The sequence below is a fragment of the Dasypus novemcinctus genome, chromosome 11 (genome assembly GCF_030445035.2).
Source record: "Dasypus novemcinctus isolate mDasNov1 chromosome 11, mDasNov1.1.hap2, whole genome shotgun sequence".
Lineage (NCBI taxonomy): Eukaryota > Metazoa > Chordata > Mammalia > Cingulata > Dasypodidae > Dasypus > Dasypus novemcinctus.
This window is the reverse complement of record NC_080683.1, coordinates 13457684-13484254: the sequence shown is the minus strand read 5'-3', so window position 1 is coordinate 13484254 and position 26571 is coordinate 13457684. Positions and strand designations below refer to the sequence as shown.

Genomic DNA, 26571 nt, shown 5'->3' with positions numbered 1-26571 from the left:
GAAAGATTTCCCGCTAAGATTAGAAACAAGGCAAAGATGCCCCCTATCATCTTTGTTATTCACAATTTTGCTAGAGGTTCTAGCTAGAGCAATTAGGCTAGATAAAGAAATAAAGGTACCCAAATAGAACGGGAAGGAGTAAAACTTTCACTATTCGCTGATAATAGGATCCTAGATCTAGAAAATTCTGAAAAATCCACAACTAATAGACGGCTTCAGCAAAGGGGCAGGATACACAATTTTTTAATGTATTTTTTTATTTTTAATTTTTATTTAGTTGTCTTTTTTAAAAGAGACATAGATCACACAAAATGTTACATTAAGAAATATAAGAGGTTCCCATATACTCCACACCCTACTCCATCCCACTCCTCCAACATCAACTACTTTTCTCATCAGTGTGGCACATTCATTGCATTTGGTGAATACATTTTGGAGCACTGCGGCACTGCATGGATTATAGTTTACATTGTAGTTTCCATTCTCCCCCAGTTCATTCAGTGGGTTATGGCAGGATATATAATGTCCTGCATCTGTCCCTGCAATATCATTCAGGACAATTCCAAGTCCAGAAAATGCCCCCATATCACTCCTCTTTTTCCCTCTCCCTACCCTCAGCAACTCCCATGGCCACTGTCTCCACATCAATGATATAATTTCTGCCATTGCTACAGTTACAATAATTCTATAGTAGAATACCAGTAAGTCCACTCTAATCCATATTTTATTCCTCTATCCTGTGGACCCTGGAATGATGGATTCATGATTAATACACCCAAATCAAAAGTGTTTCTTACATTACTGCTGAGAATCTGGGGAGGAAATCAGAAAAAAATTCCACTTTTAATAGCAACTAAAAGAATCAAATATTTAGGAATAAACTTAACCAAGGACATAAAGGACCTGTATTCAGAAAACTACAAAAATTGTTTAAAAGAAATTGAAGAAGGCTCAAATAAGTGGAAGGACACTCAGTGGTCATGTACTGAAAGACTAAATATGGTTAAGATGTCAATTCTACACAAACTGATTTACAGATTCAATGCAATCCCAATAAAAATCCCAACAGCCTTTTTGCAGAAATGGAAAAGCCAATTATCAAATTTATTTGGGCCCAAATAGCCAAAAATGTCTTTAAAAAGAAGAATGAAATTGGAGGACTCTCACTTTCTGACTTTAAAGCATATTACTTGGCTACAGTGGTAAAAACAGCATGGTACTGGCATAAGGACAGACAGATTGACCAATGGAAGTGAGTTCAGAACTCAGAAATAGAGTCTCACATCTACAGTCAAGTGATTTTTGACAACGTTGTTAAGCCCACCTCGATGAGCCAGAATAGTCTATTCGACAAATTGTTCTGGAAGAACTGGATATTCTTATCCAAAAGAAAGAAAGAGGGTCCCTATCTCACACCTTATACAAAAATTAACTCAAGATGAATCAAGGACCTAAATATAAAAGTGACAACCATAAAACTCCTGGAGGAAAACGTAGGAAAACATCTTCAAGATTTTGTGGCAGGCAGTAGTTTCTTAAACCTTATACCCAAAGCACGAGTAACAAAAGAAAAAATAGATAAATGGAACCTTATCAAAATTAAACACTTTTGCACCTCAAAAGACTGTCGAAAGTGTGAAAAGGGAGCTGATTCAATGGGAGAAACTATTTGGAAATCACATATCTATGATATATAAAATGATCCTGCAACTCAACAATAAAAAGGACAAACTACCCAATTAAAAATTGGGTAAAAGACTTGAATAGACATTTGTTCAAAGAAGAAATACAAATGGTGAAAAAAGAGAAACACATGAAAAAATGTTCAACATCACTAGACATTAGGGAAATGCAAATCAAAACTACAATGAGAGAAGCAGACTTGGCCCAATGGTTAGGGCGTCTGTCTACCACCTGGGAGGTCCGTGGTTCAAACCCCGGGCCTCCTTGACCCGTGTGGAGCTGGCCCACGCGTAGTGCTGATGCGTGCAAGGAATGCCGTGCCACACGGGGGTGTCCCCGCGTAGGGGAGCCCCACGCGCAAGGAGTGCGCCCCGTAAGGAGAGCTGCCCAGCGCGAAAGAAAGTGCAGCCTGCCCAGGAATGGCGCCACACACACGGAGAGCTGACACACAAGATGACAACAAAAAGAAACACAGATTTCTGTGCCACTGACAGCAACAGAAGTGGACAAAGAAGAACACACAGCAAAATGGACACAGAGAGCAGACAATGGAGGGGGGAGGTGGTTAGGAGGGGAAGGGGAGAGAAATAAGTTTTTAAAAATCTTAAAAAAAAACTACAATGAGATATCATTTCACACTACAAGTGTTGGAGAGGATGTGGAGAGATAGGAACACTTACTCACTTTTGGTGGGCATGCAGAATGGTACAGCCACTGTGGAGGACTGCTTGGCAGTTCCTAAAAAAGTTGAATATAGACTTGCCCTGTGACCCAGCAATACCACTACTGGGTATATACCCAGAAGAGCTGAGAGCAGTGACACCAACAGACATCTGCACCCTGATGTTCACAGCGACATTATTCACAATTGCCAAAGATGGAAACAACTCAGGTGTCCATCAACCAATGAATGGATAAACAAACTGTGGTGTATTCACACAATGGAATATTATGCAGCTGTAAGGAGAAATGAAGTCATGAAGCATGTGATGACATGGATGAACCTGGAGGACATTATGCTGAGTAAAACAAGCCAGACACAAAAGGACAAATACTGTATGATTGTGCTGTTATGAACTAAATATATTATGTAAACTCATGGAGTTAATAATTAGAATATAGGTCACTGGAAAATAGAATGTAGGTAGAAAATGGAAATCTGAGAGTTAATCTGTGCAGAATTGGTAAAAAGGTTGTAAATCTTAGGAAATGAATGGAAATGGTGAAAGCACATCATGGTGTTTGTGACAGCAGAGCTATTACATGGGTATGACAGTGGTTGAAAGGAAAAGTCTAAGGACAGTATACTCTTAGAAGGAAAGCTAAAAAATGTAACACTGTATGACATATTGGAACATACAAATATGGGTGATATTGCATATATAAGACTGTTTTTACAAAATATAAACACAAACTAGAGAGATGGAAACAGAATAACAACTGTGTATGGCAGGGGAAGCATAGAGAGATTGAGAAGTGATCAGAATTCTGTTTGTCTGTTTTTTGTTTATTACTATTATTATTGGAATAATGAAACTGCTTTAGTAATGATTTAAGTGATGAATGCACAACTATGTGATTATATCAAGTACCTATGATTGTACACTTTGGATGGATTTATGCTTTATTAATATGTATCAATAAAACTGATTCATTAAAAAAACATATACCACCCATAGTGCTTCACAATATGCACTTCAATTTAGCCAGCGTTTATTATAGAAACTATGCTTAAGATTCATTCACTGTTTATAAATATTCTGGTATGCATTCTTTATAGTGAAATGTTAATACATGCCATCTTATTTGTTTTAGCAAATCAGTATATTTTCTATATTTAATTATAGAAAGTTACATTTGTTTTTAAAATTTATTTGCAAATACACTTTTTCCATTTGGCACTATGGTTTGTTGCCTACCTAGCTGAATATATAATGTTAGCTTATTCTAAGGCTGTCCACATACTTAATTTACTTAAGTGTTCATTTTAAGTAAAGTGCTCCCTATATATAGGAATTTGTACTTTGAAGGTGCTTGATCTATCTACAAAGAAAAATTAAGAATTACTTTATATAAAATGCTCCTAGAAGTCTTGATTGTGTTTATTTTTTAAAAAGAAAACTGTAATGTTAGACTAGTGTGCATGGAAATAATTAAAGTACAACACTATTATAGTTTAAAAGCTGTACGTGATTTTTTGTGTAACATTAATGTAATCCAACTATCTTTAAAATAAACTCTGCAAAAGTGAAAAAAAAAGTTGTACATGATAAGATATATATTGTTTTTATTATGTGCTTTTACTGAGTGATCTATTCCCTGTCCTAAGACAAGCATGGATACATAAAATTAGATTAAATGTAAAAAAAAAAGAAAAAACTCATAGAGCTTGACACCCAAAAGGAGTGAATTTTACCAGATGTAAACTGTATTCCAATAAACTTAACTTTTAGAAAAGACCGTAGAAAGGCCCCTACTGAAGGATCTTCCTGGGGTACGAGACCCTCACTCCCCAGACCCTCAGGTAGACTAAGGGAAGAACAGTCTTACGCTGGCCATGAGTTCCCCATCTCCAAGCACACTGTCCAGATGACAGATGCACAGCAACAGGGAGTAAGTCAGTGAATAAAACAAGAAAGAAATAAGTGCTTGGAGAAGACAGAAGTAGACCCTGAGAATCTGGGGGCTTCTCAAGTCTCTCCTGCTACTATCCCAGTACAACTCGATTGCCTGCCCCCAGGGAATTGCCCCAAGTCCACCCGACCTTGTCGCACGGGGCCATTTCATACCTCCGTGCCTTTGCACCCGTGGAGCAGCCTTCATGGGGCCCTGCCCTGTCATGCCCTGTCCTGTCCCAGGGGATGGTCAGGAGTTCAAGGTGTGTGTGTGTGCATGCGCACAAAATAGCAATGTGCTCACAGAAGACACAACTGTGCAAGGGAGCTTCTCTCTCTCTCCGCCAGTCCATTCTCCCTTTTACTTGCTACCTAGGATAATGATAGCAATGGTTGGTATATGTTGAGTGCTTGCTGAAAGGAGAAGGAGAAGAGGCCTGACAATGACCATCCCAAGCAATAGAGGGGGTCTGCAACGGCAAGCAAGAAAGTCCCATCCATCTGCCCCATGGCACTTAAGCCCCCTCTCAATTAGAGGTAGAGAAGGCATCACCATCACAGAACCCTCAGGATTGGGGAATGGACGATGGACTAGAATAGACTTACAGTGGTTCTGCTGTAGACTTGTTGTGATCCTAACAATGGAAGAACGTTTATCATGGATGTGGAGGCAGTGGCCACTGGAGGTTCTAAAGGGAGGGAGAGGGAAAAATAGGTGTAATATAGGGCTGTTTTCAGGACTTGGGAATTGTCCTGAATGGCATTGCAATGACAGATACAGGTCATTGTATGTCACGTAATAACTTGCAAAGATGTGCTGGAGAGACTGTAAACTACAATGTAAACTATAACCCATGCTTAGTAGCACTGCTCCAAGATGTGTTCATCAATTGTGACAAATGTATCACACTAATGAAGGTTGCTGCGGATGTGGGAAAATGCAGGAGAGCTAGGGAGTGGGGCAGATGGGAATCCCCTATATGTTTTGTGTAACATTCATGTAATCTAAGTTTCTTTAAAAAATGAAAAATAAAAAAGGGTATTTTGAAAAAATAAAGTACTTCACAATGTCAAAAATTATTTTATCCCCCCTCCCAGCCCTATATACTATCATTCTTCCCATTTTATGGATTTAAGAACTGAGAAACAGAAGGGCCACGGGCATGTGGCCACACACACAGAAGTGCGGAAGGAAAGATTCAGGCCAGGCTGTCTGGCTCCAGAGACGTGCTCTTAGTGGCTGCCCCACCACGGGCACTGAGCTTCAGCGGGAAGGACTCGGAGGGGCTGGGTAAGGGGTCTGACCCGTTAAGGGGGTCTGTCCCCGCGAGGCTGGGCGGCACGGCAGCTGGGGCAGGGTCTGATCCCTGGGCTAGGCACTGCAGGGGCATCGAGAGCCCCGGCATGCCCGAGGGGCCCGGGCGGAGGCCACCCCCGCACTGGCAGGAGGGCACGGAGGCCCCTCTGAGGTCCGGCCTCCTCTGGCCTCCTTTGGCCAGGGCAGCTGTGGCCGGCGCCTCCTCTCCCCCCCTCCCCTCGGCCAGCCCTCCCTCCCTGAATCACAAAGCCATACCCCAGGCCTGGCTATTGCTCAACCCCGGGAGCCCAGTTCCTGTGGCAGCGCCTGATGCAGTCCTTTCTGCGACTGAAGGGCAAAGCGAGCTCCGGCCCGGGGCACCCTCCACCGGAGAAGGGGGGCATGGAGCTCCTCAGGCTGCTCGTCCTGCTCTGCGTCACAGGTAGGACCCCCCTCCCTCATCGGGCGCCTCCTTTCCCTCTCCTTCCTTGCACTGACATGGTCATGGGGAGGGGGGGCTCAGGGAAATTATGAGGGGGGCAATCCTCAGCCTGCCGAGCTCCCTGTCCTGCCCGCCTCTGCTCCCCCGTTACCCCCTATACTTGATGCTCTCCCTCCTGCCTGGTGTCAGACCTGCTGTCAGACTCTTCCTGCACGCGTGGGGTGTAAGGGCTGGGGCCCCTGTCGATAGGGATGGAGCCCTGCTGGTGGCATCTCCGGCACTCACTGCAGTTGGAGGAAGTTGTGGGGGGCTCTGGTAAGAGCCCCTAAAATGGCACATTGCTAAAGCATAGTGCTAGCCCAGAGGAATGGCAGGGTGAGAGGGACAGGGGAGGGAGGAAGGGAAGTGGGGAGTGGCAATCTGTGTCTTTGGGGAGCCCCCTCCCATGCTCTGAAGGTCTTCTTGTCCATATTGCCCCAAACCCTTGATGAGAAGTGACAGGCTGAGGACTTACGTCATTGAGGGGGAACGATTGGCACCCAGATTCTTGGGTGCTTCTTCCCACTGCTCCCCCCAGAGCAATGGGCAGATCTGGTGGTAGGAGAGATGACCACGGAGGCGTTTTGCTCCTGCAGCTTCTTAGCTGGCGGTGGAGAGGGGTGTGTGGGGTATGTTGACCTGCCTGGAGACAGAGGGATGGATGGACTGACATGCAGACAGGGACACCGTCCACCAGCTCTCTCCGGTTCCATAAAGCAGCTGCAAAAACTCCCCAACCCCATCTTTCAAGTTTCTGTTACCATAAAGTTGGAGATGGGGTGAAGGGAGGAAATGGAGAAGGGAAGTTGAGGCACAGGGCTCTGGGCGACTCCCCTGCAGCCCCTGCACTGGCAATGACTGTCACTCTAAGCCCATCTCCCCCACACCGGGGAGAGTCCCCAAAATAGCAGCCTCATGTTCTCCCCAAAATAGCACTAAGACAAGTCCCTCCTGAAAGGGGAACAAAGCCCCCGAAATAGGGAAGCTGGAAGCCGAAGGCCAGGAAAGAAGAGAATGCGGAGCCAGTATCAGCGTGGGCAGCTGCAGAGTAAGCAAGCCCCGCCAGGGCCGGGGAGGGGGTGCCAGCCCAGCCCCCTGTGGGGTCAGCACCAGGCTTGAGGGCAAGAGTCCTCGCCCTGCTCTCTTGAGGAGAGAGGAGACAGGAGGTCTTAGTCCCACACGATAGGGAGAAGGTGTGCAGAATAGACCTGGTGGGGACTTCAAGACCAAGTGTCTCTGGCCGTGGGCCCAGAGACGGTCAGTGACTTCTCCAAAGATACACAGCAAATCCAACATTGATCAAGCCGGACTCAGGATTGTTTCTTGTTTCCCATTTCCCCTGTGTTTATTCCTGGGTTGTGTCTCAGTTTGAATAAGAACTTAAACTCCTAAAGCACAGAATTTTTGTCTTTTGTTCACTATGCATAGTAGGTGTTCAACAAATACCTGGTAAATGAGTGAAGGACTGAATGAGTGTCTCCTCCCCAGAACTCTCCTGTGCCCACAACATCACGCTGTTCCAGGGGGTGGCGGGACAGTCCCTGCGCGTCTCCTGCCCCTACGACTCCACGAAGCATTGGTGGAGGAGCAAGGCCTGGTGCCGCCAGCTGGGTGAGAAGGGCCCGTGCCAGCGGGTGGTCAGCACACACCGCCCCTGGCTGCTGTCCTTCCTGAAGAGGCGCAATGGGAGCACGGCCATTGCAGACGACGCCCTGGGCGGCCTCCTCACCGTCACGCTGCAGAACCTTCAAGCCGACGACGCGGGCCTCTACCAGTGCCAGAGTCTCCACGGCAGTGAGGCCGACACCCTCAGGAAGGTCGTGGTGGAGGTGCTGGCCGGTGAGTGAGCAGCTGGCTGCACCTCGGGGCCAGGGCTCCTGTCTTTGGCATTTGTGGAATCCTCCGGCTTTCGGGAATTCTTATCCGCCCCCCCCCCCCGCAGGACCACCATGGACAGTTGTGCAGGTTGCTCATGGCACAAGGCTGTGCTGCCTGGGCAGGACTGCATTGCCTGCAGGAAGGACACCTTTCTCTGGTTGGTACGAGGCCCTGTATGAGCTAGCCATGGCCTGCTCTACTTCCTCCAACAGTTTTATCCATTTGACGTGGGGCTAATATGTGAACAGTGTAGTTGGCCTGTAAATAGGAGATGGAGATGAATTTATCCCTCATCCAACCAACCAACAAACCCACCATCACAAATTAAGTAACAACTTGGTGCAAAAAAACCCAAACCAAACAACAACAACAACAAACAACCCTAGAAAGGCCCACTCGCTGGTTACATTGGGTGATTTGCTTCATTTCTCTGGGCCTCCATGTCTTCATCTTTAAGTGGAGATGACAATGTCCTGCTGACCCAGTGTTCCCAGGAGGCTCACATGAGTATGAGAGTTCAAAGAGTTCGGGGTAAGCAATGCCTGAGGCTGAACTTCTGCCCTTGAACTATCTTAAGATCCTCATTCCGGGCTTGACTGGAGCCAAACAGGGTGGCTCTTCCCCACGCGTGAGCTTTGCACGGGGAACCCCTTCCAGGAAAGGTCTGCCCGTGTCCCCTGAACCCGAATGCATCGCACAGGAGAAGAGATCTGGGCTTAGCCGTCCCTTTTCTGACACGCCCCTCTCCCAAATGCTGGTCCCGGCACGGTTCCTCGTCTTGGAAACGAGGCCAAGCGTAGAGCTCGCCTGGCTGGGGGGACGGCACTGCCTCGCCCACAGCTCCACCGCGTCTCTAGAAAGCACGCGGGCACGGGGCAAGGGCAGGAATTTTTAGTCCGTTCAGGGTCTAAGTTCAGCCAACTTCCAGGAGCGTCAGGAAATCCATCCTCCTCCCCTCGCCCATAGGTTGAGTAGACAGACTGAGCTTCCTAGGACGTGGAGACACACCCGTTATTCCATCGGATCCTGACCCGGAGTCGGGCCGGGAGGATGGGCGTGGGGTGCTGAGCCGCTCCGGCGCCGAGCCCCGGCCACAGCGTCGTTAGGAGGCCTCGCTGCTCGCCCCGCTCTCCGGGGGAGGACAGGGGGGCTCGGAGAGCTTGAGCGCCCCGGCCCGCACAGGACCTGGAGCCTGCCCCCACGCAGGGGGCCGCAAGGGGAGGGGCGCGGAGCTCACGCACGCTCTCCCCCGCAGACGCCCTTGGCCCCCGGGACCCAGGCGATCTCTGGGCCTCTAAGGAGTCCGAGGACTTTGAGGAAATCCAGGTGGAGCACAGCGTCTCCAGGTACCCTGCGGGTCCTTCCTAAGACCTCTGGGGGGGGGGGGGGGTGGCGGATGGGCGGGGGTCCTAGAACTACAAACCCCAAACCAATTAGAGCGTGAAAGGGCCGAGTGCGGGCTGGTCTGGATATCCCTCGAGCAGCCGGTGCGTGCGGTACGCCTGGGTCGGCTGTTGAAACGATGAAATGCTGCCGGAAGTTAGTGAATCGCTGCTGCTCTGAGAGCCCTGAACCGGCTCCTGCCGCCCCGCCCGCGGCCCGAGACACAGCCGCGACGCGGCAATAGCCAAAGCGTCAGGGGCACGCAAACCCGGGACCCAGGAATCCTGCTTCTTGGTTGGGATCGGAATCAGTTCTGATTGACCCATGTCTGTGCATTGGTGATTAAATATAAATAGAGCCACTAAGTGCACACACACACCCCATGCCATGGTGCACAGCAGAAAACTGCTCAGAGAGGGAAGGCTGTGTGTTTAAGAGCACTTGGCAGGTTCGTGGCACATCTGACTTTGGGCTCCCCCGAGTCTCCCAAAGCGCAACACTAGGGATTCAGAGCCCCTAGAGGCGCCTCTGTGAGGGTCTGTTCAGGTCTGTATTCACCTCAAGCCCTCCTGTGTGTCCTCCTTGTGTCTCCAAGGAGCGTCTCTGAAGAGCAAATCCCCTTCTCGGCCACTTCCCTCCTCTTCCTCTTGGCCTGCATCTTTCTCAGCAAGCTTCTGGCAGCCAGCATCCTCTGGGCTGTGTCCCGGCATGGGCAGAAGCTGGGGACACCCCCGGCGGGGGGGCGCGACTGTGGCAGTGCCCCGGGGCTTCAGCTCCTAACCCTGACAGGTGAGCCTGCGGCACGCAGGGTCGCTGGGTGGCGGGCCGGGCAGGGAGCGCGGGGTGCCGAGTAAGCGCCCTGTGAGCACTCATTCTGTTGCAGAGCTGAGAGGCACCTGAGCGGAGAGGGCCCCAGACGGGTGAGAGACTCAGACGTCAAGCCCGGGATGGCTCCAGCCTGCACCTCGCCTCCTCGCCGTGCTCTGGCAAGAGGCCCCTCTGCCTGCACCCCGCTTACCCTGGACCCTGGGGCTTGTGGGTGGTGGGAGGTGGCAAGGGTGTCTGTCAACTTCTGGGCCTTGGATATTAAACACTCTCAAAAGTAAGTCCAAGACTTCCATGCTTAACTGGATGGTTTTGTCTCCTGCTCCAGGGCCAGGAGAATCATTTTGGATGAGGAAAAGACAGAAGCACTCACTCCTAGGGTCTTAGGATACCAAATTCCCCCTTTCTCAAGGGCTCCAAACTGGGCAGTCCTTTTTTTTATTCCTCTCTCTCTCTCTCGCCTTCCCTAGATGTAATCACCAAGTCCTGCCTCCTTCTCCTCTGCAATTTCTCCAGTACCTGGTCTTCTCCATCCCTCCTGCCTTCTCCCATCCTTCACCTTCCCTTGGATTATCGCTGGCCTCTTGCCCCAGGTCACCCCACTCTGCCTCCCCCTCAGCCAATTCCCAGGTGACTCAACTGTTCAATTCCCCAAAGCTTTGCATTCATCATGTTCCTTCCCCTCCTGAGAAATGAAAAGAACTCGAAACATAGAGTGCAGCACTTCAGAAAGGAGAACCGCAGTCAGGTCTGCCTCCCACCTTGTGATTTGGGAGCCGAGGATACTGTAAAGAGTGACCCCGGAGGGTTTCTCGTGCATCAGAGTCAGCCGTGGTAGCTGCAGCTTCGCGGGCCTTGCCCGGCTGGTGTGGCTTTGGCTCTGCCTCTGCAGCTTCCCTTTGTCCCTTGTTTTCCAGACCTGGATTTCTCGCCATCCTGGAGCTTCTGTGCCATGCCCAAGATCCTTTTCCATAGTCTCTTTTTCTGCTTAACTTTGTTATAAATAAGAGCTCTAACTAACAAATGGTGTCATATTTGGAGATTTAAATGAAAGGTGTTTCCCCCATCCCTACTCCAAAATTACTCAGGTTGCCTTGTGCACTCAGGAGTCCCCATTCCCCAGGACAGTGGCACTTTATTCATCAGGTTGAGGGTAGCAGATACAATGTGGCTTCACATTGGAATCCAGAAAAGTTTTTAAAAGTTCTAATGCCTGGGCTCCACTCCGCAGAGATTCTGATTTAAAATGTCTGGGCCTCAGGACTTTTTTCAAGTCTTCCAGATAATTCTAATATGCTACCAAGGTTGAGAATCACTGGTCTAGAGTAAAGAGAGCATAGCTCTTTACTCTAAAAAAAATGAAAAAAGATGCATATTCTCATTCAGAATAAAATAAAGTGTAAATTAAAACTACACTGAAGGAGCAGATATAGCTCAAGTGGTCGAGTGCCTGCTACCCATGTGCAAGGGCCCGGGTTCAATTGCTGATACTCCTAAAAACAAAAAAACAAATGAGAAAGCCAACTTTTACTGGGGAGTGGATGTAGCTCAGTGGCGAAGTGCCTGTTTCCCACGTATGAGGTCCTGGGTTCACTCCCCAGTACTTCTGTTGGAGAAGAACGGCACTTACTGGGACATGGAGACTGATATGACCACAGGCAGAGAAAGAATTTATTGAGAAGCTCTCCCAATGGAGGGTGTCTGAAGAGAGACTTCAGCCCACTCCTGGAAGGGGGGATTTGAATTTATATAGAACTTTCCCAAGGGGGGAACTGATAATTGGTGGGAGGAGGTTGAGGGTCCGAGTGAGGTGCAGGGACCAATAGGAAGCCCTAGAGGGGAAAACATTCCCTGATAACAGCTGGAGGGTAGTGGGTTAGGGAGTTATGGTTTCTTGGAATGCTGCAGGAGCAGATGTTTCTTTGCCCTGTAGAGATTAAAGGGGTTCTTTATCTCCCTCTGATATGCAAGTAGGGAAGGTTTCCGTCTCCCTTTACCCTGTCTCTATGTGGTTTCTTTGTTTAACCTGTGGGGAAGTACTGCCCTTGGACACGTAGGCTCATGGGGGGTGGGGTTAGCCTTTCCCCAGTGCATATCACGGGAAACTGAGCTACAGCTTGTTAACTACTGCAAACCTCTAACATTCCTAACTCTTTGTTTATATATGTATATATAGGGGGCCCTGGGTATTGGAGTATATGGTACTGGGCAGGATGGGAGGGTGAGGGGATTTGGGGTGTTGGCTTGATGTGGCTACTTCCTGCTGTCAAAGGGCGGAGAAAAGAAGTTCCCTTCCATCCTGTGCAGTGGGCTGTGGTTTCAGGTCCCGCAGGGGTTGATCTTGTTCACGCAGCAGAAAGACACCATTTACGTATTCTTGGGTTGTTGACTGTATGATTCAGTGTATGAATCAGACAAGAAGCTGTAAGAGACAAAGACTAAAAAGAAGAAGCAGACTACTATCAGTAATGGTATTATAATGGATAAAAGGATTGAATTTAGGGGTGAGGAGAAAAAAGAGGGAAATGAGGATAATCATGATTGATTTCTGTAGCGTTGTCTTGGTCTATCTGAATGATTTTTACATTTTCCTTTAAAGTTTTGAGTTTTTTTTTTTTACCTGTCCAGTTTTGTTAACATAAAACAAGTTTCATTTATGATTGCACAGGGGCTTAGTACATCCTGTTGGACTAAGGACAGGGGTGGGGGTTTGGGGCCATCTGTTATCTGTTATTGGGGCAGGGGAGACTTAAAATTCCCAACTTTTTTTGATATGGATGGAGAGGGAGAGCAGGAAGGTGTTGTGGGATTCAGTTATTGTTCCTCTTTTGACGTTGAAATATCTTGGCTTCTGGCTCGGTGGCTGGCACTGTATTTTTTGTAGCAGGAGAAGCATGATCATGGGTAACAACTTGGATGACTGTCTGGATAAACTGAGTTATTGCATGGAAGATGTGTGGACTGCTGATAGGAGGAGAAGGAGAGTTATAGTTGTGGTAAGGATAGGAATTAACCATGAAATTTAGGGTGGGCTGTGAGGTTATCACTTCTAGGAGTTTGAGGAGAAGGAATAATAAGATTATACACTCAGCATTGAACATTGATGACATTAATGGTTGACAGTGAAATTACATGATTTGATGGGTTTATACACACAGAGTTTTACTGGAATAAGAGATTTTAGATTATTAACTGTGGTTTCATAACAGTGTTTTTGAGTGATTCTTCATGGATTTAAGATTCCCAACCAGCAGAGCTGCATAGAATAGTTACAGTGATCAAAATGACCACATTTCCCCCAGTTTACATAATTTGAAACATAGGTAACAACAAATTATTATTACTTCCCTTTTTGGGCTTGGGGCAACTGGTACTTTAACTTGTAATTTAGACTTAGTCCATTGTTATAAGGATTCGGTAACAAGGTTACAAGAGTCCCTTTGCAGTGTCTGCAGCATACCTTGCCCCTTCGGAGAGAGGGAGGGGACTGATGTCATCCACTTGCCATCGTGCTACTGGAGTCTGTGCTCGGCCAGTATGTTTCATCCAGTGAGGTAATTGTCACAGTCGTTGGAGTGAGCACGATGGACGCTGGTGGGTGATGTTCATGAGCTGCTGGTGACTGACAGGCAGTTGGAACTGCTGACCTAGGCACTGCAAGGTTTGGTACCCATGATATTTGCTTTTTTGGTGGAGCCACTCTGCTGCTTTTTGGGTTTCAGTGGTGTGGCTCTGGATTTTCGTGAGGGCATCTGCCTTAACAGTCCCAAGAGATGTTAGAGGAGGGGGCAGGGGCATGATAGACAGTTCCCTGTCACTGCTGGCAGGTGCTCCAGATGTTCTTTCACAGATTTATTTTTCTCCACAGAGGGTGTTTTATGGCAGTCCATTGTTCCTGTCTTGTTTTTTCTATCTGCAATTCACCTTTAGACAGAGGTGGCAGTCTTCAGAGTGACCAAACACTAACAGGTTAAGCCTTTTACTTACAAAAGGGTGTGGGATGCTGCACACAATTTAAAAAATTTTTACTTTATTAAGGGGCTATATTGTAATTTGGTTTCTTTTACAATTGTGATTACAACCCAAAGAGTATTTGTTTAGAATGTTGCTTCTGCCACAAACTCCACCCAAAGCCAATATTGGTAACGGCAACATCCAATTCACAGGGTAAGTTAAGGTCCACCCCCTTACTGCTTGAGCCTGTGTTACTGTTTTAAAATCAGCCTGCTGGGGGGGGGGGGGGCGTCTTTTACATGACTAAACACCATTTTAAGAATGTGATAGACAGGACTTTGTATTGTTTACCCATTTCAGGCTTTTAAGATAGATGCTATTGTTTAAGATACTTTTCCCAATTTTGTAAAAAGAATTCCTGGTTAACACAATATTATCAATCTAATGAAATAGGATTATAGCTACAGGTTTTTCACACAGTCAGATTTTTGTCACCAGGCCAGAATAGACGATTTGGTTATGCACACAGCTTTGGGAAAGCACTGCAAGATTTACTGTTGGCTTTTTCACAGGAAGGTGAATGCAGGCTCACTTAATTTGCCTAAGGAGATACTAGAGAAAGCTTTAGCAAGTTTGAAAACAAAGTGATAGTGATATAATTGGATATTAATTTCTGTAATAAACTAACAATTTTAAGGGCGACTGCGTGGAGCAGTGGCGTTACTTTAATTTATGATAGCTTACCGTAATATATCACCCCTTGGCAGCTCTCAATGTGAACTGGACAAATATGAGTTAAAGCACCTGTTTTGCAGCAGGTTTCAGTGTGAAAATTTTTTTTTTAGTAATCAACAACCAGTTAGGAACACTGAGCAATATAAATGCAGTTAAGCTTCAACTTAGCAGTTTAAATAGACAAATATTTAACACGTGTATTTTGAATTGTTACTTTTTTAGGAGTATACTTAGATTTAAAGTTCAGGAGTAAGCTAAAGGTTTATTTGTAAGAGGTGAGTATTGTAGGTTTGATACTTTGTAGGGTATCATGAGGGTCAGAATATTGGGGTTTGAATGGGATGTGGGTAGGATTTTTGTGTTGAACTGTGACTGGTTTGTGATGGGCGGCAATCATAGGAACTTTAGTATTTTAGATTTTAGGGCTGACAGAGTTTGATGGAAAAAGGGGGAGCAGAGGAGGGATTAAGTGGGTGAACAGGTGGCTTTTTACTGGGTACAGTAAAAGATGGGTTGTGAAACTATTGACTTTGACCATTGAGACTGAGGAGTGAGTTAAAGGTTTAAGGATTTGGGGAAGGGCAGAGTAAGTGGTTTTCATATGAATAAGAAATGAAATTGGCTTACCTGCTACCGTCAGAGTTACCTGTGGTTCCGCTGTGGAGATGGGTGTGGGGTCTGCACAATTTCTGGGGTACCTTTAATCATCTGTTGCTGTTTCCAGAAGGCCTGGGAGGTTGAAGCAGGGGTTGGGTGTGACTGGGTGACTGATGCCCTTTTGCCTTGAGAAGCCTGGGACGGTCAGGCTTCCAGTGGAGTTCTTGCTTGCACAGCAGTGATGGCCTTGGAGGAGGCTGTGGGTTCGGGCACTGCTTGGCTCAGTGCCCAGACTTTTTGCTTTTGAAGTGTGGCCTTGGTGGGTTTTTTTGTACTTGCCTGGAGTGGAGTGTCTGCTGGGAACTCCGGAAGGTGGAGGATTTACAGCTAGGATTTTGGGGGGACTGCTGTGGCTCTGACAGGGCTGCTGGCAGCGTTTTGTTGGTTTAGGATATTTTCAAGGGTTTGGGCTGCAAACCAAATATGTTCTTTTTCTTCTGGAGATAGACAGGTGGAAAGAATGATGTAGTGGCTGCAAGAGAAAGATATTAGCCAGTTCTCTATCTGGCTTAAATCTGAGAGTGAGAAAGGAACGTGTACTCTGGCTATTCTTTCAGCCCACAGAGGGCTGAGAGGGGAGCTGGCGTCTGTGTGGGGTTAGGCGCCTGCATGCTGAGGGAGGTGGAGGGCTGCAAAGCAGGAGCGGGGGAAGTCTCTGCAAGCGCCTATGAGGAGGGGAGAAGGCAGCAGCGACGAAGGGGGGTAGGAAGAAGGGGTGCAGGGCGAGTCCAGAGATAACCCCGGAGGATTATATGGAGGAGGTACTGGGGTGGTGATCTGAGGGATCAAAATGGGAGTTTTCAGTAGTTTTAGGGGGTGGAAGTGATGAGGAGAAAGATTTTTGAGGAGGTTTCTGGTGTGAAAGAAGAGTTTGGTAGGAAGAACAGGATTGGTGGAGGGAGGGAAAGAAGGAAAAGGAATGCCTGAATGTAAGGGATCTTTGACCATCTGCCATTGCACTGGATAAAGTTCTCTAAGTCTTGGAGAATTTGGAAATCGAAAGTACCATTTTTTGGCCATTGACTTTCATTGTCCAATTGGCATTGCGGCCACACAGAGGTCGAATAGAAAATGAGATTTTTGGGTCTGATGTTTCCTTTCAGGTACAGAGTTTAAGGTTGTGAAGGAGACAGCTCAGAGATGTGGATTTTGGGGGGGCCGAAATTGAATCCCCATTTTAGGTGGGTGGGGTGAGACTAAGGATCTCTAGAACAGGGGAGATTCTGAGTGAGACAGCCATCCCCGAATCGGTCTGATATCTCCAAGGAAATGGGAAACCGCTCTTGGAGCCAGACGTCTCTGGAGCCAAGGGGTTTCTTCCCACGAGGACGCAGGCATACCTCCCGCCATGACCCTCGGGGAACAGTGAGGATCCTGCCCTGGTGCTAGGTTTTCCCAGTGGGTTGTCCTGGACAACGGAAAAGGAGAGAGAGACAGCAGGCTCCTCCAGCGGAGAAATCCTTAACTCACCCAGCCAAGATTCCATGTCTGGGGTTGGATGGACATTCAGCCATGGCAGAGGGGAGAATCCTCCCTAGTCAGTCTCAGCATGACCCCAGTCCCGGGTTTCAGCTCCATATGGTGGAGAAAAATGGTGCTTACTGGGACATGGAGACTGCTATGGCCACAGGCAGAGAAAGAATTTATTGAGAAGCTCTCCCAACAGAGGGGGTCTGAAGAACAGACTTCAGCCCATGCCTGGAAGGGGGGATTTGAATTTATAGAACTTTCCCAGACAGGGAAATGATAGTTGGTGGGAGGGAGTTGAGGGTCTGAGTGAAGTGCAAGGACAAATAGGAAGCCCTAGAGGTGAAAATTTTCCCTGATAACAACTAGAGGATAGTGGGTTAGCCAGTGATGGTTTCTTGGAATGCTGCAGGAGCAGATGTTTCTTTAATCTGTAGGGATTTTATCTCCCTCTGATATGCAGGTAGGGAAGGTTTCCATTTGTTTAACCTGTGGGGAAGTGCCGTGCCCTTGGACACGTAGGCTCATGGGGGATGGGGTTAGCCTTTCCCCAGTGCATATCAGGGGAAACTGAGCTACAGCTTGTTAATTATCGCAAACCTCTAACAACTTCCTAAAAAACAACAACAAAAACCTACACTGAAATGCCATTTTCCCCTATTGGATGGGTATTAAAAAGTTTGATAGTGCACCCTCTTGGTAAGAGCGCAGATGAAAGAAGTGTTCACGAACATCGTTGGTATCTATCAAAATCACAAACACTCCATACCCTCTTTCTCAGCTATTCTACTTCTAGGAAATTGTCCTGTAGATAAACTCAGAAATGATCAGAATGATACTATGGATGACATCCATCATTGCAGCCTTGTTTGTAGTAGAAAAGATTGGAAAGAGCCTCAGTGTTTATCAATAGGGGGTTGGTAAAATTAACTGTGGTTTTATTATGGATTGAATCATGCTCCCCATGAAAACATGTTCAAGCCCTAACTCTCGTCCTGTGGCTGTGAACCCATTTGTAAACATGGGTTTGAAGATTCTATTAATATGAGGCCAGGGAAGCGGATATAGCTCAGTGGTTGAGCGCCTTCTTCCCATGTATGAAGTCCTAGGATCAATTCCCAGTACCTCCTAAAAAAAATAAAATAAATAAAAATGGTGAGGCCAAACTGAGCCACCACCCTACCAGACTAGAGAGCTCTGGGAAATTTGCCAACCCAGAAGAAAAGTTTTACAGACAGTAATATATGCGGATTCCACAACTTCCCCTCCCAAAAGGCCAAGACCTTACCTGGTCACCGTATGGTGAAGCCCATCTGTCAACAAGTCTCCCCAACATAGAGCTTTTAAGTGCCTGACTCTTAAACATAAATGGGCAACCGAGAATCAAGAGGCACCCAAGAAAAGCTTATAACCAGAAAAACAGATCAGAACAAATATATGTGTGTGTGTGTCTATATGTATACATACATATACATATATTTGGAGGGAACAGGATAATGTCAGGGAGAATAAAATTTTTTTAATTAAAATTTTCAAAGAACTGAGAAGATGGTGCATTTGTGAAATAAGAATAAAATACTACAATTAAGAAATATTTAGAGAAGTAGATGTTGAGAAACTGTGAAGAGCCTGAGACTCTACCCTACGTGCAAGCTAATGCGTTAGCCTATCACAGTTCCTCATACCTACACCAAACCCCTGGGCTAGGACACACTTCATCACTCACATTCTGCCGGTTTTCCATACCCCAATTCCCCAGAGTATGACCTGAATGAGGGCCAGATAACACCTGTGCCGGTGGTGGGCTGCATCACAAGGAAGGAGCCCTTACATTATGAGACTTGGACCTTACATAGGGAATCTGACCCAGCCTCTTTGAAGAAAGAGAAAGTTTACAAATCTCCAGGGGAGGGAGGAGGCGGAAGGATGGAAGCAGAGCTCTCTGGAGCAATACACTATCCACACTTCAAGGCAGGTTTGCTATTCAGTCATCCTCGAACAAAGCTTGGCCACTGCTCAGAAGCCCCAGATCATGCAGAAACGTGAAAAAAATATTCATGGAGAACTGTCTCCCAACAAAGAAGACAGCGCATTCATGAAACAAAAATAGAATGCTATAAGTAAATACTTGGAGAATAAGAAAGAGAGCTTGTCAATTAGAAATACTAAAGAATACATTTTAAAAAGACAATAGAAGGGTTGGAAGAAGAAATTGAGGAAATTTCTCAGAAAGCAGGACAAAACGGACGAAAAAGATGGAAAATGAGGGAGAAAATAGCTGACATACATGAAATAATATGAAAATACATGAAATTGAGATGAGGTTCAGTATCCTAATTAAGGAGCACCACAAAACAGAAGGGGAGAAAAGTAAATGGAAGCATAATTATCAAAGAAATATGGTTGTTAGAAATGCATAATTCAGAACTGAAGAATGTGGATCCAGATTGAAACAGCACAGAGATGTGCCCAGCACAATAAATGTGCCCAGGGCACACCACCGTGGTGTAACTTCCAGCTGTGAGGTTGTATAGCAGGGAGAAAGACAATCTCCTGAAAGCTTGGGGTGGCTTTCACTCAGGAAAAAATAACAATCAGAATGGCTTTGGACCATAGCTAGGTTACTTTGCCTTCCTACTTTGCAGTGCTGCATCCTATTTTTGGAAGATCCTGACAATCCATCGTCTTTTCTCTCTCTCTATGGCCATCCGATGGCCACTATCCTCCGCCCACTGCTTCCCTTAGCTGGGCCCCGCCCCCAGGCCTTTCCTCTGATCTTCCATTCTGCCTTGCCCAACCCTACCCCCAGGGTCAGTTCCGGAGCCTTTAGCAGACCAGGGCTTAGAAGTCATTCCTTATCTCCACCCTTAGAGGTGCCCACCAGTCCCAGCCTCCCGCCCCCTGGTCACAGAGAGGCCCATGTGACTGTCTAGGCAGATGTTTCCTGTCCTAGCCCAATGCTGTGTCACTGACCAGGCAAGCCCCAGAGCTGACACCTCACCGCCGAGCCATGGGCTTCAGCTTGCTCCTGCTGCTGCTCCTGGGACTGGCAGGTAAGGTTCAGAAGGAGCTGCACTCGTGCGCCCTTGTACTCAGCCACGTGCCCAGGAGTAACGCGTTATGGGGGATGCCGCACACCCAGAAGGTCCTCGAGGTCCCAGGGCCTCTATGTAGTGGGTGGGCTGGGAGGGGTGCCCAGCTCCTGCCCAACTTTCCCACCCCCTCCTCCCTAGGCCAGGGCTCGGTCGGCAGTCTCCCTGAGGCGCTGCAGGCGCCCGTGGGGAGCGCCATTCAGGTGCAGTGCCACTATCGACTCCAGGATGTCAAGGCTCGGAAGGTGTGGTGCCGGTTCCTGGCAGAGGGGTGCCAGCCCGTGGTGACATCAGCCGTGGATCGCAGAGCCCCGGAGGGCGGGCGAACGTTTCTCACTGACCTAGGTGGGGGCCTGCTCCAGGTGGAAATGGTCGCCCTGGAGAAAGAGGATGCCGGGGAGTATGGCTGCGTGGTGGAGGGAGCCATGGGGCCGCAGACCGTGCACAGAATCGCTTTGCAAGTGCTCCCCCCAGGTGAGTTACCTTTGACCACCTCTTCCCCTCCCCTTCCCTCCCAATCCCACCCCTCCCCCACAACCGCTGCCAGGGCTTTTGGGTCCCTGAGGGGTGAAGGAACTGGGAAGAGACCGTCTTCTCCCTGCTCTGCAGGGAACGGAAACCGTACTGGTTGGGAAGTCTGAGATAAATCAGCCAGCAGTGCCCTCTTTCCTCTCCCACCAAGCTGGGACGTCTCCCACAGATGGCCTGTTCTCCTCCCGATCGCATGGCCTTGGCCTCTTTCAGTACTTTCAATATAAAACCGGGTTTTACTTAGAAATGTTTTAAAGCAAAGTTTAATTTGGGCGTATAAACTGGACAGCTTCCAGTTTTTTACTCCTGTCTCATGGGGCTCAATGCTAAGTTGCTGGATTTTTTTACTTCACTTAATTTTATAAGTCTACATTGAGCATCCAGTATGCACCTCACCCATAGGCAGGGTACATTCAATTCCTGAATTACTTAAACATATTCAGTTTTTTTTTTTGTTTTTTGTTTTTAAGATTTATTTATTTATTTATTTCTCTCCCCTTCCCCCCCACTCCGGTTGTCTGTTCTCTGTGTCTATTTGCTGCGTCTTCTTTGTCCGCTTCTGTTGTTGTCAGCGGCACGGGAATCTGTGTTTCTTTTTGTTGAGTCATCTTGTTGTGTCAGCTCTCTGTGTGTGCAGCGCCATTCCTGGGCAGGCTGCACTTTCTTTCACGCTGGGCGGCTCTCCTTACGGGGCGCACTCCTTGCGCGTGGGGCTCCCCTACGCGGGGGACACCCCTGAGTAGCAGGGCACTCCTTGCGCGCATTAGCACTGTGCGTGGGCCAGCTCCACACGGGTCAAGGAGGCCCGGGGCTTGAACCGCGGACCTCCCATGTGGTAGGCGGACGCCCTAACCACTGGGCCAAGTCCGCCACCCGTATTCAGTTTTAAAAATGGAAAAGGTGTCATCCATGTTTAAGCCAATATTCTCAACCCTATTTTCCGTATAGAAAATATTTTGTAGGTTTCATTTTTACTGCCTATACCTTTCTAATATCTAAGCCTTTATTAAGAGAATATTTTTAAGTATTAAAAACGTTTTTCATAAAAATTGAGGGCTGCTGTAAAAGATGTTCTGGAGGGAAAATGGCTATTTGAACTGGAGACTGCTACTACCTTTTTCTTATGGATATTGATTTTTTTATTTTTCATTCTTAGGTCTTTCTTTTCTCAAGTAAATTGTGTTCAATCCCCAAATAATGAAATTAAGAAAGTTCTTTTCCATTTTCTTGTTGTTTTTTTCCCTAACATCTGTTAAACAAAAGGGTTGGACTAAGTTGTCATTGAAATCCCTCTCATTTTGAGTCCACGATTATTATTTTTATTATAAAACTACTCCTGACAATCCTTTGTTTTCCTTATTGTCACTTTGGGGTCTGATAATTCAGGGTCATAATTACCTAAAAGGTAAATTTCGCTATCATGAGACAAACTAGGAAAAGGGGACAGGGAGGCAGGCCCCTGGAGCCCTCCCCCCACTGCAACAAGGCAGGTGCTGGGGATCCCATCTGGCGATAGAGGAAGGATGTTCAGGCAGGCAGGTGGAGCTGTGTCCAGGGAGGGTGTGGGCAGTAGCTCAAGTGAGCATTTAGCTTCAGAGGCACCAGGAGGGAAGGACATGTGCAGTGAGATTTTGGGCTACAGAATTGTCCAGGTCTTAATTTGGCATGGGGTGGGGAGCAGGAATGTGAATCTCTCAAGAGCGAGTCAAGGAGCCCATTCCAGAAGGTCTGGAAGGACTGGCCAGGTATCAAAGACCGATTCTCAAGCCCTGAGACACCAACTGAGTCCCAAAGCCAGAAGTCAAGTACACTGTAGGAACGACAGAAGTCCTGTCACAAAACCAAGTCTCAGGGCCCAAGCAAGGGTCAATTGGTGTCACATCATATGAGGGCTGACCCAGAGTTCCTTAAGTCCTGAGGTCAGAGCTCAGAATGGTGCTTGGCCAGCCTGCAGGTGGGGTCCCAGGGTTAAAGGCATGTGGAGAAGCTTAGGAGGTCGATGACTGGGAGTGAGGCACCACTGACGATGAGAGCTGAAGAACCTGCTCTGGGGGAGGAAGGGGTGGACACATTACGTAGAGCAGTGTTTCTTAACCTTTTTTGCTCCACTGGCGCCTTTGCCAGTCAGGTCAAAACTGCGGACCCCTTACTAAGCCCACACTATCCTGTGTATTATTTAATAAATCTATCACACCTGCACTGACACATCCCCACAAGTACAGTGTTTTTTCTGAATTTCAATTCAAGCTCCTGGACCCCTGGTTAAGAACCCCTGACCTAGAATGTTTCTACACAGTCAGAGCAGCCTGATCAGACCAGAGGGATGTGTGGTGAACAGATGAAGAAGAAATGCAGGGAAGGGGAGGGGGCAAGGCAGTCGAGGGGAAGAGGGTGTTTTTACAACTAGGTAAAGTCATCAAGAGCCAGTGCTATTCCCCGGCCCTCAGAATGAGGACTTCCCCAAGCTTCTTCTACCATGCCTCTTACTCAGGACCTCTCCTTCCTCAGCTCCACATTTCCAGCCCCTCAAACCTCAGAAGTCTGCTTATAATGGGTATGTGCTCATTCAATGTTTCCTTAAGACTCAGCTTCTGACCTGAAAGAGGACGAGGAAGACCCTGGCAGTCTGGCTGACGACCCTTCCGCTCCCAGCCAGGATGAGAAGAGGTACTGAGGAGAGCTGCATTTGGGTGGCCAGGGGAAGGATGAAGATATGACTTATTTAAGAGCCCTGGACTAACTCAAAGGGGAAACCTTATGGTTCCTTCCTCCCTGGGGAACTTGACCAGGCAGACTTACCTCATCCCAGATCAGCAATGCTCCCTTCACCCTGGTGGGTCTTCAGCCAGGATAGCCTGATATGTCCTCTGCCCTGGCTGAGTCTGCCCTCCCCATTCCATTCCAAAAATCTCCTCCCAGCCATGGATCACCAAGAATGTGAGCCCTTCTGCTATGTTCCAGGGCGCCTGACACACAGGTCCCTTCAGGGGTCAGGGCTAAGCCTGCCTGTTCCTTTTTGTCTCTCAGCATCCTCTTGATCTGGGGTGCTGTGCTCCTACTGGGCCTGCTGGTGGCGGCGGTGGTGCTGCTCGTTGTGATGGTCAGAAGGAAAGGTAGGCAGCTGTTTCTCCACCTATCACAGCTGGGCGCCGTGGTCCTCTATCAACTGGTTTTGCAGACCAGGTCAGGAGTTTAGGTCTGTTCCCCCTACAAATAGGATTGTCTGGGCTTTAGTAAAGGCCTCCATACCCCAGAATTCACAGGCTGATGGATGGAGGGGAGAAGAGGGGAGATTCAGTAGGCAGAGGCCTGGGAAAGACAAGAATTGGAAAGGATGGGGCAGTGGGATTGGAGGACAGGTGACTGGAGGAGGTGGGAGACAGGGTTTAGGGAGGTGGGTTGAGTATTGAAGCAGGTTGAAAGAAGCTGTGGAAGCAGTAAGTGGGTGAGGAAAGTTCGGGGAGGCTGGGAGGGTTGGGGAGACCGAGGGCACTGAGCGGGTAAAGGCTTGGTAGTGGGAAGGTGGAAGGTCAGGCTGGACCAGGAAAAAGGTTCCAATGGGCTCTGAGAAGAACAGAGGGATGCGCTGTGAGCCAGCGCAGGAAGCAGATTGCTGATTGTCCTCTGTCCTGCCAGGGAACAGACTTGATGTTTGTGGCAGATTCCAGAATAGCAGAGTTTCAGGAACGGTAAGAGGCCTCTGCAGACCCCAAGCACCAAATCCCCCAGATCTTCCATCTGTCCCACTCGCTGACAGGTTCCAGAATTTGGTAAAGAAAGGACTGAGACCCAGTAAAGGTGCAAACCTTCTTCCTAAATGCTGTAAACTTGATACCAATGGTCTTCCACCTCCCTAGACTTGGGGAAAAATTCTGTGCTAAAAAATCTTCCAAGGCAGCCTGGTGAAGCCCTCTTGCCCACTGATAGACTCAGAATTTGAGAAAGACAGATCCAGTGGGTTCCCAGGCTTCACACCAAAGGGGACTGAACATAGGGAAGCATTCCTCTTTTCCTAATTTGCCTGCTTTTTGTTACAGGACCCCTCCTCAGTGGGTCACCGCATTAGTGACTCTGGACTGGCTGCTGATGTGCCACTGGATGTACCATATGCTAGGCTCAACTCACCACCCTCCTTTGACGATACCACCTATACCAGCCTACCTCTTGATCCCTCATCAGGGAAACCCCCACCCTCATCCCCTCTACCTCCTAAGGTCCTGAGCTACTCCAACCCTGTGACACCTGTCACAGATGTCTTTCCCAGAGGGGACAAGGGTGGAGAGGTCTCCTGTGAGCCAGTCCAGGATCCACCTAATAGCCAGACTCCACCCAGCTAAGCTACTCAACATACGGCATGCTCACAGTTCTGTGCATTCATCCATACAGCCCAGGGCTTAGATCCTTAAGATGTCACAGCACCTTTAGGATCTAATCTGACGTCCTGACTTTACTGTCCAGGAAAGTAAGGCTCAGATATAACTGGGGTGTCTTGGGGAAGTGCCCCCATGCTGGTTCCTCTATAATTTCACCACTGGAGTAAATAAACCCTAAATGATGATGATGTATGAGTTCTTGATGACTGAGGGAAGAAGGAATGACTTCAAGTTTGACTATTCCCATAGCCTGTGACCTGGAAAGACTGGTCCAGAGCGTGCTGCACGATCTCCTGCATGTCCCACCAATGGGGAAGTGGTTTTGTTCCCTGCTCAGAATACTACAATATAATTCGATTCAAAGGGCACCAAGGAGGCTTCTTCAAAAAGTATTTCCTGCCTCTCTCATGATGCCTGAAGTATAGTTTCATTTGCTTGAGTCTAGAAAACTCTTCTATGTTTTGCTCTATACCTTGTAAACAAGTGATGAGATCTTGTGATGGTGGGGGAGTGTAATAACTAGTTAAGGGAGGCCCACGATGGAATGGGCTTTTGAGATGGGGCTGAAAAGAAACAGGAGTAAGGACAGAAAAGGAAAAAAAAGATAAAAGACCTTTGCAGATATCAGTTTTATAAGAGATGTCTCTTTCAACTCGATGACCCCCTGACAGTACTGTTCCCTTTGGTTTGAACTCTGGAGACTGGGAAGAGCACAATAGGGAAAAAGGCAGACAGGTGTAAGTGAGGAGAGGGGGGTCACATGGAAAGGGTGTGGCTATGGTCAAGTATAAAAGCTAGTCCAGGCTGAGGGTGGGGGGTGGAATCTCATGTCCCCACTAGGATTTCCTCTGAAACTGTTCAACTTGAAAATATTTGTCCATATTGTGATGGGAGACTTAAGTGGAGGGAGTATTAGTCAGCCAAAGGGCATTGATGCAAAATACCAGAAATTGGTTGGTTTTTATAAAGGGTATTTATTTGGGGTAGGAGCTTATAGATACCAGGCCACAAAGCACAAGTTACTTCCTTCACTAGAGTCTATTTTCATATGTTGGAACAAGATGGCTTTGAGGATTCACGCTTCCTGGGTGCCTCTCTTCCCAGGGCTCCAGTTTAATGCTTCAGCATCAAACTCCAATATCAAAACTCAAACACCAAAAACCTTAACTCTGTCCTTTGCCATGCCTTTTATCTGTGAGTCCCCACTCTTTGGCAGGAACTTGCCCCCTATTGGCACAAGAAGGTTACATAATTACTTAATCAAGTAAACCTGTGAATCCAATATAATCTAATATGCCCAGAGAAAAAGATCAGTTTACAAACATAATCCAATATTTCTTTTTGGAATTCATCAATAATATCAAACTGCTACAGAGGGTGATAGGGGACTTAAGTGGAGGGAACGAGGCACTCAGAGATCTAGTCTTACAATCATGGGAAGCCAGGTTCATAATCTGGAGGGGCCCCAAGCTTGGCCAAGGTACCTCAGCATAAGGAAAAGGGGCAGTGCCCGGGGCTCCCAGCTATATAAGCCTGGTGATTCTATTTTTAGGGAGCTCTGGCAGGATGTTCTGAGCTTCTTTTGATAGAGTCTCGGGCT

The 26571-nt window shown here is 47.6% G+C and overlaps 2 protein-coding genes across 2 annotated transcripts; both read left to right on the top strand.

The window, feature by feature from the left end:
* The first annotated feature begins 5908 nt into the window (after positions 1-5908).
* Positions 5909-10443, top strand: TREM2 (triggering receptor expressed on myeloid cells 2). The gene is made up of 5 exons (XM_004462857.4): positions 5909-6037; positions 7565-7915; positions 9210-9300; positions 9933-10126; positions 10221-10443. Exons 1-5 carry the CDS (start codon positions 5926-5928, stop codon positions 10235-10237), a joined length of 765 nt encoding a protein of 254 aa, XP_004462914.2. The 5' UTR covers positions 5909-5925; the 3' UTR covers positions 10238-10443.
* Positions 10444-15040: 4597 nt separating this feature from the next.
* On the top strand, positions 15041-25153 carry TREML1 (triggering receptor expressed on myeloid cells like 1). The gene is made up of 6 exons (XM_004462858.5): positions 15041-20028; positions 20209-20541; positions 23181-23265; positions 23626-23711; positions 24235-24287; positions 24636-25153. Exons 1-6 carry the CDS (start codon positions 19986-19988, stop codon positions 24933-24935), a joined length of 900 nt encoding a protein of 299 aa, XP_004462915.2. The 5' UTR covers positions 15041-19985; the 3' UTR covers positions 24936-25153.
* Positions 25154-26571: the final 1418 nt, after the last annotated feature.

Coding starts and splice junctions, on each gene's coding strand:
- TREM2 (XM_004462857.4), top strand. CDS start 5,926: ATGCAGTCCTTTCTGCGACTGAAGGGCAAAGCGAGCTCCGGCCCGGGG. Junction 7,916..9,209: donor CGTGGTGGAGGTGCTGGCCG/GTGAGTGAGCAG, acceptor TCTCCCCCGCAG/ACGCCCTTGGCCCCCGGGAC. Junction 9,301..9,932: donor GTGGAGCACAGCGTCTCCAG/GTACCCTGCGGG, acceptor TGTGTCTCCAAG/GAGCGTCTCTGAAGAGCAAA.
- TREML1 (XM_004462858.5), top strand. CDS start 19,986: ATGGGCTTCAGCTTGCTCCTGCTGCTGCTCCTGGGACTGGCAG. Junction 20,029..20,208: donor GCTGCTCCTGGGACTGGCAG/GTAAGGTTCAGA, acceptor CCTCCTCCCTAG/GCCAGGGCTCGGTCGGCAGT. Junction 23,712..24,234: donor TGTGATGGTCAGAAGGAAAG/GTAGGCAGCTGT, acceptor CTGTCCTGCCAG/GGAACAGACTTGATGTTTGT.